Source organism: Manacus candei, unplaced genomic scaffold (genome assembly GCF_025592945.1).
Source record: "Manacus candei isolate 608988 ecotype Guabito, Panama unplaced genomic scaffold, ASM2559294v1 h1tg000051l, whole genome shotgun sequence".
Classification (NCBI taxonomy): Eukaryota; Metazoa; Chordata; class Aves; order Passeriformes; family Pipridae; genus Manacus; species Manacus candei.
Window position 1 is genome coordinate 2,409,519 of NW_026138099.1, and position 12,098 is coordinate 2,421,616.

The 12,098-nt window shown below is 40.5% G+C and overlaps 1 protein-coding gene across 3 annotated transcripts in view; it reads right to left on the reverse strand.

Annotated features, from left to right (window-relative positions):
• The window catches only part of TLE4 (TLE family member 4, transcriptional corepressor), a 100,888-nt gene that overhangs the window by 35,577 nt on the left and 53,213 nt on the right, over positions 1–12,098 (reverse strand). For 2 of the 3 annotated variants that reach the window (XM_051801408.1, XM_051801406.1), the window contains 2 exons: positions 8,144–8,348; positions 7,732–7,748 (listed from right to left, as the gene is read on the reverse strand). In XM_051801408.1, the coding sequence (XP_051657368.1) occupies positions 7,732–7,748; positions 8,144–8,348 (222 nt within the window). The remainder of the gene's footprint in view (positions 1–7,731; positions 7,749–8,143; positions 8,349–12,098) is intronic. The other variant, XM_051801407.1, reaches the window with a different exon arrangement.

Here is a 12,098-nt window from a genome sequence, read left to right on the forward strand (position 1 = left end):
ACAAAAGTGACAACAGCAAGTGCAAAGGCAACAACTAGACTAATAGACTACTGACAGTAAGTTTTCTCAATAATGTCAAAAGAAGATTAAAAAGAAAAATAGGCATCTCACCAACTTCCTAGACACATCATAAGAAAAAACACACTCTTATTTTGAAGCCCAACATGTGGCACCGTCAAGCCAGCCACGTCAAAACCTTTACCACAATATCATCTGTAAATTTACACAAACAACTTCCCCTCCTCTCCTCACTCCAGGCTGGCATCAGGCATCTCCTCTGGCTGCCCTCTCACCAGCCAAGGCAGGAGCAGGAGGGAACAGGGGTTAAAAACACAGCTGACACAACACTCCAAGCAGCAACAGCCACCACTGATATGAAGCAAGAGAAGAGAGGGAGAAAGCGAGGGTGACAGAGGGGATCAGTAGAAGAAACAGCTTGCATTCAGGCTTGCAGGAGAAAGAGCATGCGGCGACAATAACTTCCTGGGAAAAGCTAAAGCCTAACGAGAATTTACTCCGTCTCCTTTATTCAGACGACCAACCCTTTTGTGGCAGGGGTTTCCTGACTGACAGGAACTCAGGGCCCCTTAATAGGATTTCCATATTATTTCCAACACCTGTCTAGAAGTTATTTGTTTACACTGAAGGAGGCGAGATTCTCAAACCAGACATCTGCTTCTGGTTCAGGCATATTTTAGGAAACCATCTAGAAAGAAGCTTTGTTGCTATGGAGACACTTTTATTTTCTTCCCTTAGTTGGCTGAAAAACATTAGCATTTCAATTTTTTTTTCTTCAAAAGGCCAAATGTCGCTTAAGCAAATACAGAACTTTTCAAATTGCTATGCAGAATAGGTTAATCGAGCTTTCGATATTTAATTAATTATTCAACTCAGCTAGAGCTGTACTAAAGAGAGGCAGGAAACAGTTCAACTTTCCTACAAACTCCCTTCAATGGTCGATTCCTGATGGCTGGCCTAATTGCTTCTTCCCTCAAAGCACAACTAAAACTTTGTAATTCATGTTGCACTCAACAATCTTGCACAATAACTTGTATTAGACTACTCATTTCCCTCCACATTCTTCTAAAATCAACCTAAGGAGACTGACAACATTTGGACTAGGAATGTGCTTCTCTCTCTCTGCCAGGGAAGAGACAGGAGGAGCAATACAAATATTAATGTAAGTATTAACATACCACTAGCATTCAGTAACATAAGTGATATGACAAAATTCCAATGCATGTCATCCACGTGGTAGAATCCAGAAGGTAAATCAGTACACTCTTTCTCTCCCTTTAGCAGATAATCTGCATGCCCAATGACTCCACTAATTTGCATAAAAATAAGGAATGTTTCAAGTTACTTTGGACCTAAGGGTTTTAAAGACAACTCCAAAATGCTAAGTGTTCAATATAAAAGCAAAAATAATTATAGCTATAGTATATAGATATCTATAAGGCAAAACACAGCCACCTAGTCTGTGTCTTGCTTTAACAAAAATTGGTGTTTATTTTCTCGCATTATACGACTAACACCTATGTAACTTGACCTGCAAATGTGTTCTTCATTCCAGACTCATTCACCAAAAGTAAACTGGTGTAAGACATGAATGCCAGCATCCAAAGTATGCTTTTATTAACATACAGTGAGAAGAACTTCAAAAGATATAATAAACAAATTAACTCCCTCCCTTTACTTCTTTTCCTCCAGCTATTATACTGTCAAAGCCTTTGCACTGGAGGCCTTTCCACCCACCTCCTCATTCCAGCAAACTTCCTCTTCCTACTCTACGATGTGAAGTCATAATCCTGTGTTATCAACATCACAGTCTGTTGCCATGGAAATAATTAGACGTGACTGCTCAGGTTAGAAATTACGGCCCATGTGTGTGTTTACCTTCTGGGTGAAGAGAGAAACTGGAGAGAGAATACTTGAGTTACCTTAAATCACCAAGTGGCAAAATAAAAGCTTGATAGTGAGAAGCACTACAGGAATTTTACCAAATGTGGGCACACCACTGAATTAGAATCAACCTGTGGTAACTGGCAAAAGGATGCAAGATCAGAGGACAGCTATTGAGTAAAAGAGGTAAAGCCATCAAAAATGGCAGAAGCAGCTAATTCTTTGATACCAGAGTACGCGCGGTTACTTTCATATGAATATGAATTCCCTACACTAAATTAAAATTCCCAGATGTCCTCATGAAAAAGCCTTAAGATGTGACACTGTATGAATTAAAGAAATGTAAAACTCAGTTGGGGTGGGGGGAGAAAAGAATTAAAAAACACAGCAGGGATATATATACCTGAGGTTCAGTTTCATGTTCTAAAAGTCTGTTAAAAACACAGGGCTTGAATGACATACTACGAGTCTAACCGTGAAAAGGTTATAAAGAAAAAAAAGCAGTGCCAAAAAATCTGCTCCATAAGATAGACTGAGACAACAAACAGGACTCTGCTAATTAATATTTGTTCTGCTTCAGCATACAGTTACTGGACCAGACTGCAACAAACAAGCATGTCTCACCCAATCACATCATTAATCCACTCACATTCACCACCTGAGGACCAGCTATGCCCCACAGATATTTATTCATCTGTTCCACAAACAAACAATTACAACACATTTTCTGGAATTAGGGCACCTGTTACATTCAGCACAGCTTACAGGCCCAGAGGCAGATATCAATTAATACTGAAAAAATTACTGTATCACAAGCCAACAGAAGTTACTTATTATTATTTGGTAATGCTATCCCCAAAACACCCATAAAGATCAAAAACACAACTCTTGTAGAGCAGTGTAGTTCAAATATGCTCTGCTTAAAACTACCACTTCATCATTACAGAAAGCAAAACACATGTAATGCCTTGTTTCCAAACAGAGAAAGGTACAAACAGAATCTGTGGCATGAGTGTGAAATGTCTGGATTTTAACAAGCCTGTGAAGCGCTTTTCAGCTGAATGGTAATTAATTGGCAAAATAACAAAATTATTAGGAAATAAATTCTGCAAATTTCTTTAAGTTTGTAACAGGTAACTATGTTTCTTTGTCTCATTAAATACATAGTGAATACAAAGACATCTTGCAGACACTCAAGCCACTAGACGAAGTCACATTTAAAAGAAACCTGACAAACAGGACAAAGTTCACAGCAATACATCACAGTAGTTTATCTTCCTCTATCAGCAGAAGAACAAAGCTAGAAATGTAATTACATGAGATAGTATCCAAAAGTCTTACATAGTATACGTTGAGCATTTTTATTTTAAACCATCTAGTACTTTCCAGAAGCATTACACTCACCAACTCTTTTTTAAGTATTAGGTTACTTTCAGCTTCAGGAGTAAGCAGCTTACTCACAACTAAATGAACAGAGGTCTAAACAACTAATAGTGGCTAACAGCTTGTGAAGCACTGGAGCACAGGCTACCACAAATGCAAATGGAATGGGGGAATCTCACCCATCCACTTTTCCTGTATCTCCCACACATGTAATTATTAGCTTTCACACAGATTAAGGCAAAAGTAATCTTATTTCTAAATTCACCTCAATTTGTCCTGACAGACTTCTTTCTCTGAATTCACCAGCATGTTGGCCTGAAATTCACCCCAAAGCTGCATTCGATAAATTATTTCAGATATTTTCATTTAAAAGTCTGTACTTTTTCGCAGGGGAATCCCAGATTAGCTGTTTTATTCCTGCCACAAGACTGCGGTTTTAAATTTTTGGCACTTGTTGCTCCCGAAACAGTAACCTCTGTCATCAAAATGAACAAAGTTTTCACCAAGCTGGCAAGTCGTACTATAGTCATAGTCTCTGCCCCAAACAATTTAAAAATCAGGTGAAGAAAAAAAAACAAAAAAACAAAACAAACACAAACAAACAAACAAACAACCCCTAAAAGAAAGGCAGCACATGACAGTTATATAAGGAACAAGAGATCTAGATTAACAAAAGATGTGGTAAAAAGTTACACACACTGCATTCTGTGCACAAAGCAGTGATTCAGAAGACAGATTCTTGAACAACATGCTCAGGAACATCCTGGTTAGCTCTGGTAGGCCCACAACCCAGCCAGCATCTGAGCGGTCCTTCACTCCATTTGCTGCAGTGAGAGTCATGGGAAGAGACTGCTAGCACTAGACTACTTTCTGCCAGGTGGAGCTTTTGCACACAAAATGTTTCCACAGCTGCTTCAAAGGGCATGTGTTACAGAAGGAACTTTGACATGGACCAGCAAAACTTTTGCCACATTTGTCCCAGGGAGGGTACCACAGCTGGGAAGAAGGACATGCTTCCTGAATCGGGAGTTCTCATAGGACGTGGAAAAAAATTTGTGTGGTGCAATTAGCAAGCAAGAATTCAGTTTAGAAAAATCCTTTTTTTCTTTTTTCCTTTTCTTTTTTGAAAAAAAGAAGTTTTACAGCTTCAAAAAGGAAACACACTAAGTCCACTGTGAAAAGCTGCTCGGTTAACCGCAGAGCAGTTTGTCTTTCTACCTAAATACACTATATTCCCTCTGAGCCCTTAAGCCAGGGCTGCCAGTTGAGCGCAGCCCTGGCACATGCCCCCCTTCTCTTCCTTTTGTGTGCTCCACAGCCTTGCCACTGCACAAAGAGCACTCCCACGGCCCAGTTTACTGCCTTTAGAGTTTTCCCACACTTCAAACTTGGCGACAGATTTGGAAGACTGAATCCAAGCAGCAAGAGCTCCCAATGCTGCCCTTCTCCACAGAGCTTCCTCTGCCAATGCTGATCTAGTATTTAGGAACAGCTCCTGGACAATCTTGTTACCTGGAAAGTGACTACTCAGCTGCAGCAGGAAACTACTCGCTCAAGGGATGTGCTGGGAAGGATGTGAGTCCAGTCTGGCTTATCAGGCAGAAAACATCACATTTGGAAGAATGATGCAAAGTGCCTTTTCCCTGGTGTGAACTAAGAGGAGTCAGGATCAGCACAGCTAGAGACAGCAAGTTTCACTAAGAGAACTGCCCAGAAAATCCAAAGTGCTGGAAATGGTGGCAAGCAATGGGACATTTCAGCCAAACTTCTTTCTTTATAGAAATGGCTAGTGTACCTTCATTACGCACACTACAGTGTAAATTTACACTTTATGAGCTATTTTAAAATCTGCCCTGCTTAATAATCTGTATCAGCAAGAAAACTTTAAGGTGTCTCTTACAATTAAACCCAGGCAAAACGTTATATAAATCAAAATTTTGCTACCATATCAAAATGTTACACTGGGGCTGTATAACATCGCTCATTTCCTCATTACATGCTACACTAATTACTACCAGCAGATTCAGAATTTTCTGCACATTAGAGGCTTTTAAAGGAGCTATAAAAAATTTCAGGCACCATTAATTTAAATTTGTATTGAAATTTCCTTTTGACAGATGGCCAAAAATTACTTACTATTTAGAGTACCAGAGCCTCCCTGTTTGCACATTGAAAGAGGAAAGTAAAAAATTAAAAGGAAGAAGGAAATTTATGTCACGTTCATTACCTGTTAAATGTTAAGAGGCATTATCCTGCATGAATAAATTATTTCTTACAAGCACACAGACTCCAGCTCCTGGCAACTGGCACGTTCTGGCTGACAAAAACCATCTCAAGTCACACAGCAGACAATCATAAAACCCCTGTCTTAACTGGGAACCACTTAAGGGAGGACAGATCAATTAAACAAGTGACTAACTGCTACTCTGGGCATCACTGCAAACATTTAAGGAAATTAGCAAACTATTTTGCCTTGCAAAGTTGGCAGTAAGTCCCATAATGCTGACACAGAAACCAATTCACAACCTGAACAGTGTGGAAGACAAACACCTACTTATCAGTTCAAAGTAAACTGGCACAAACTAGCAATGCCCTCCTCTCCCTTTGGAAGTTGTATGAGTAACAGCAGCTTTGAATCAGTCCCAGACAAAATTGGGCTTTTCAGTACAAATGCTCCCCCTAACACCCATGCCAGCATAAACACCCCAACATCCCACAAATGACAGAAACATGACTAGCATGTATTGTTTAGAAACAGCGGATGGTATATACCAGTAGTTCTCCTCAGCCACTTTCTTGAGTGAAATCCTCATGGTTCTAACTACACAGGTATGCAAACTCACTCAAGAAACCAGATGAGTTTGTATTGCCATATTTAGGTAACTGCCCTACTTGTATTTGTTTGTTTGAATGCAGGAAAAAGGAAAATGGACTAAACCTATCTGTTCACAGCAAAGAGGGGATGTTCTAGGGAAATAATCATTAATCTGTGCCCAGCCTCATTGCATAAAGCACTAAGGGCAGTTTCTAGTCCTCATGACAAGAAAGCTGAAGTGAAATCCAACGCACTGCTGTCTTATGTCAGCAGATAGACAGCTTCAGTGCCTTTGCTGCTCACAGTAAAAACTGACAGTTCCTGTCAGCTCCTGGTTGTTATGCAGAGCCGTGTGAGTAATCGCAAAACTGACAACCATCGGCTCAGATGCACTTGGCTGGGACATGTCAGAGTTGGCAGTGGCAGAATGGGTGCACTGGGGTAGACTGTGGGACACGTCCCCACCTGTAGTTGCCAAAGAAGCAAAGCAAAGGCATAGCCCCTCACGCTTTAGCCCCGGTTGGACACGTTTCTGACGGGGACAAAGCCTGTGCCCAGAACCATGGTTTTCCCAATGCCAGCTAGGGCACACTGTAACATCTGACTGAGAAGATCCTCATAATCATGTCTAATGCACCCTAGACTCATGCTGTGAACACCTCTTCTGCCACTTGGCCAACTCCAAGAATATATATAACAATATTCCTAAAAAAACCACCACTAGAAACGTGACAAACTCATCGTAAGTGCTCAAAAGGTTGGCATAGGTTTTGCCATCTGTAGAAGTTTATTTTTCATTTCACATACCAGCACCTAAAAAGGTTTGTTGACCTTATGTTTCTGAAAACCATGCAAACTAGGAGAGCAGACCGATCCAGGAGATGGCAGGGCCAGGGTACAATCTCCCCACTTGCAGCATGGAAACCTCAGGAGCCTCTGAGAGAGTCTAGTGGCTATCCAGTATCGAAAAGCATCCAGGTACATAGCATCACTGAATGCTCAAAAATATACAGGCTGCAAGGTGTGTTATTACATCTACTTATGGACACTACCATACACAGGATGGTACATACAGAGTAATACAGATACATTGCAGAGTCATTCAGAACCTGAAAATTAACTTCTGGAAACAGAAGGCAGAATCCTCAGTGTGAGTACCACGTTCATCAGAGTAGGAAAAGGCAGCTCACTCCTCTCCAACTACTTGAGTCAGGACAGCAGGCAGCATCCCCTCTCTCCTCTGAGAGAGACAGAGTTCTCCTTTCATAAGTGCATTATAAGGAAATATCAGAATTACAGTTTACAGTCTCCAAATTATTTAAGGCTAATGGCTAATTGTTTCTGTCTCAGAAGCGTGGGCAGGGACCCCAGGCAGACTTTTCACTCTAACCAAAAACATCCTCGATGCTGTTCCAGCAAACTTGCTGCTCAGCATGTTGCTTGCAGTCCTAGCTGTCCCACTACTAGCCACTTCCTAAATGTGATACACGATCTATGCAGGGTGCTGCTATACGAGTATCACAACTCAGTTTCACTTGGTTTTTCCACCACTCTGGGCCATACTTTAGAAAAATGCAGTGTGCCTACAGCTCTGTCAAGCTACCCTTTACACCTATGAAATGGAATCCTACCTTGATGGAGTCTCTGTCTGCATGCATAAGGAGGGGAAGAGACGGCGGCAGGAGATGGAGATGGGGGAAGAGAGAAAGAGAAAAGTACCGGTTAGTTTACATAAAATTATACATTTATCATACTGGGAAGAAAGAATCCTGATGTCTGTTAAATAATAAATTTCACAGATGTTAACTTTTCTGTACAGTTAATTATTAACGCTGTGCAGCCAGATTTATAAAACTGGATTTCTAGCACTTGAACATAATTTCTGGCTACTGCTAGATAAGAAACACTGAAGTAATTAGCTTGGAATTCTTCTGAAAATCTCTCTCCCCTCCTCTCCTCTCCCTCTCTTTTTTTTTAACAGGAGAATTTTTTAAAAAAAGAAGGAAAACAAACAAAGCCACACACTCATCTGTCAGCACCAACCTCTTTGGTGATCATTATCATGGTGCTTCTTCTCATCTTTAATTGGGAGGTGTGACTGCCCACCCAGCGCACTGGAGAGTGCCAGGAGACCAGCACTGCTGCCAATGGGTGGGATGGCTGGAGGCTGCAAGCCCGAGGGGTGCGGAGTGAGCGGCACGGGAAGACCATGTCCGTGTGACAAGTGCTGGGCCTGAAGTTGTTGCTGCTGTGAAAAACAAAACACAGATATTGAATTTGTTCAGGCAACTGGGGGTTGTCTGATTGCTTATATACATCAACTGTGATTGATTAGATCAACCAATGCATCTGATCAATTCAGATATCAACACACAAACATCCTGGTGTTTTAAAAATGTCCATGTTTGGACACAACACATTCAGTAAACTTCAGGCTGCAAAAGAAGAAGAACAACAATGAAAACAAAACAAAATAAAAGGAAAAAAAAGAATAAAGGAAGGGAATGTTCCCATTTTTGGAGAAATCTCTGTTTTTCTGACAGAAGTATTACATTTTTCTCTTTCTAGCAGAAACGCACACTACACGTCTAATCAAAACACATGTAACTATAAAAGTAGTTATATAATAAAAAAAAGCTGAAAATTGAGAAAATTAGTGTTAAACAGTTCTCCCAGCGCCACTACACAGCATGCAGTGAAAGTTAATTTGAAAGAGAAAACCCAAATTAACAATCCAGAAAAGGAAACTGGTTGCAGCCACCGTTTAAAGCCCTTTAAGTGTCCTCAGCGGTACTTGAGCAAATTACTAAAGAAAATCTAATGTAGCAAGGCTTGGATCCTCCTGTAGGCTTCCTCAATAATGCTGAAATAATTGGGTACTCTGTGCACGTTTAGTGATGCTTGAATGAAAAGCTAGAGGCCTGCCCTTGTAGTCTTCTTTAGCTGCTGACTCTGTGTTGTGACAGGTTTATTTGAGTGGGACTGTGATGCATGCACCAGTAACTGCACTGACAAGAGTTTAAAGTCATTTTTACCAGGACACTGGCAACACAGAGAGAAAGCCCTTGAGAGGTTCGAACTGGAGTGCTTGACCTCAACCAGGGCTGCATCAAGCTCTGTGCTATACTAACCACCGTGGGATAGATAGACTGTTGCTATTCATTGGGAAGGCAAGGGCAAAAAAAACCAGATCAAAACAAAAAATCAAACAGTTGAAAAAGTTTGATAGTTGAATAAGTTAAATATATCCCAAGAAAGATCTGTTCAGATCTAAGGTTTGCATGCTAACAGTCCCAACTAATTTCTGTTCATACAATAAATAGATTAACTCTGAAATTTTGGTTTTCAAGCAGCCATTGCTCAGGATTCAGGTAAATCCCATAAGTCCTCTGGGATTGTTCTCTCCCCCCGCATGTCTGTATACAGGACTTCAGGAGAAAAAAAAAAAATGTAATTTGCTTTGCATAAACCAATTCCACTTTAAATTTCTAATTGCTAAGGCTTGAGTTCTACTTTTGTTTGGTTTTCATTAGAACTTAAATTTACTTCCCACCCTGCAACCTATCTCTTGATAATCAACAGACACGTTGCTCGCTTTACTACTCCCTTCCCTCCCCTAGCATGAATCTTTACATAAGGGTGAGCTGAAAGTAAAAGGCTGCAAGTCACACACACAGTATGCTAGATAACTCTTGCAGCACACTGCATGCCTTCCTTAACACCCCACCCCTAAAGTACAGATCCTCCTCTTCCTCTTGGAAATAAAACCCATGCAGTGGAATCAGACTGGTGGTAGCACACATGTGTCATCCACTCAAGATCAGTGCCAGGGAAAAGAGGGGAATGATCCAAAAGAATGGTGAGAGGAAAAAAAATACAAAAGGGGTGGGGACCACACAACAACAACAAAATCAAAACCAGAAAGAACATTCTTCCAGGTGGAAGAAGAAGGGAAGGCTCAATCTTTTCCCTGCTTGCAAACCCATGTGTTCCCATTCTAGCAGGTGCTCCTTCTTGTAGAAAGCATCAAACACATTTTGCTTGCTTGATGCTCTTATGGCAGTATGCTTTGTTTTTCAGAATTTTAAATTAATTCTAATGAAACAACTCAAGAGTAAACAGTGTATTGTTTAGCTTCGGTTTGAATGGGGCTGCCTTAAAGCAAGGAAACAATCAGGCATGCCTGATCTGGGGAGGGAGGAGAAGAGCAAGCAAAAGAAAAGGGATAGACAAAATAATCTGTGTTCTATCAGCTGATTTTGAGCAAGGAATTTCCCATTCCTGTTTAACAATATGCTATAATGTACTGCAAGAAGAACTCTGCCTTATTCTTGCCAGCAGCTTAAAACAAAGACTTTGAGAAGAGCTCAAGAGTATCAACAATGAGCTTTTCCCTTGTTAACTATTACACTGTCAACCAAAAAGAGACACTCATTTCACAGTATTGTACAACCTGTATAGATCCCTACTGACCTACCGTATTTGCACTATTTGACCTCCTCTGTGGATATAGGATGGTTTCCAAAAAGCTGGAAGAAAACTGCAATAAAAATGTAATGCCCTTTTTTACTGTTCTTTGTTGGGAACCTCTCCACATAGCTCAGCAAGACAACAGCACAGACTGAATCTTGGATGTACTGAACATCACTAATGCCTCTCAGGTATAGTATGGTCATTAAGAGTAATGGCACTTCAGTGCCTAGCAGCTTGGGATCACCCTGAACAGCTTGGCTGGCCCAGTCCTTCTTGGCCAAGAACCAATGTGTTTTCATTGCAAGTTGCATTGCAGAGAGCTCTGAAAATAACTGCAGAGAGTAGCGGGAAAAAAAAACCAAACCCGGAGCCTTCCTGCCATGGAGAACTGCAAGTTCTTCGATTAGAAGTGATGGGAACCTAAAATCTGGAAAGAACATGGTCCCTGTAGTGACAAAGTGTCATTCACTAATACAGCAGAAATTCAGTCACTTGTAGCAGCACAAAGAAAACAGTATGAAAAGCAGACTGTTAAAGAAATCTAAGTTAACACCCAAAATTTCAGCACGGCCCCATATGCCTACGCCACACAGACAGAGGTAATGTTGTGCATGCTGTTAGGCTGGGCTGGAAGTAAATGTCCAATAACAGAAGGATTATGGACTAGGATTGCATTGGTATGGGAAAGGACTATGGACTATGACCACCTCCATTACAATGGACGATGCTGAAAAAATGAGGCACTGGTTCAAACCCAGAAATGACACAAATTCAAGTGAAGCACTGAGCAGGCTTTTGCTCACAGAATATAGAAGAGAAAATAAAAGTATATAATCACATAATTAGTGCTGTTTGCTAATAAGCTTAGCCAAGAAAGTAAAGACAAAGCGACATCACATCTCTGACTGCCATTTCCATGACCTCTGAAAACTATTACTGTATTCAAACACCCACAACATTCGCAGCTTGGTTTTGCTTTTCCCCTGTCCATAGGTGTCACTGGTGAGCATCAGGTGGACCACATGCAGTTATTTGGTTACAGAGAAAGTTATAAAAACAGGGGCAATTCTTTAGTCCACTGGGCATCAGGTTAGTGGTCCAAAGTGCTAAAAAAGCCTGAACTCCTCTAGTCATCAAAATGCCAAAGACATGGAGCAGTAAGACAACTGACAGATACTCTCCACACACAGAAATATTCTACTACAGAAGAAAGTTCATATTTGTTTCTGCATGTAACATGAATTTAGATCAAAAAATCCAACACAATTAAAAAACTTGCAAAAAAAGCCTGAAAATGAGCAACACATAATTTTTTGATGTTGTTGTAATCCCTTCTCTTCCCCTTTCTTCATTTTCTTTTTAATTTGTTATCCTTAGTCACATTATTTATGAACTCTTAGCATGTGGTTAACTTTAGAGAATCCCATCACAATTGACTTCAATATGTGTAAAGTCAAGCATACATCTTCAGCATCTATGCATAATAGGTGAAAACTTGGAAACTAGGCTTTATGATGCTGTAAAT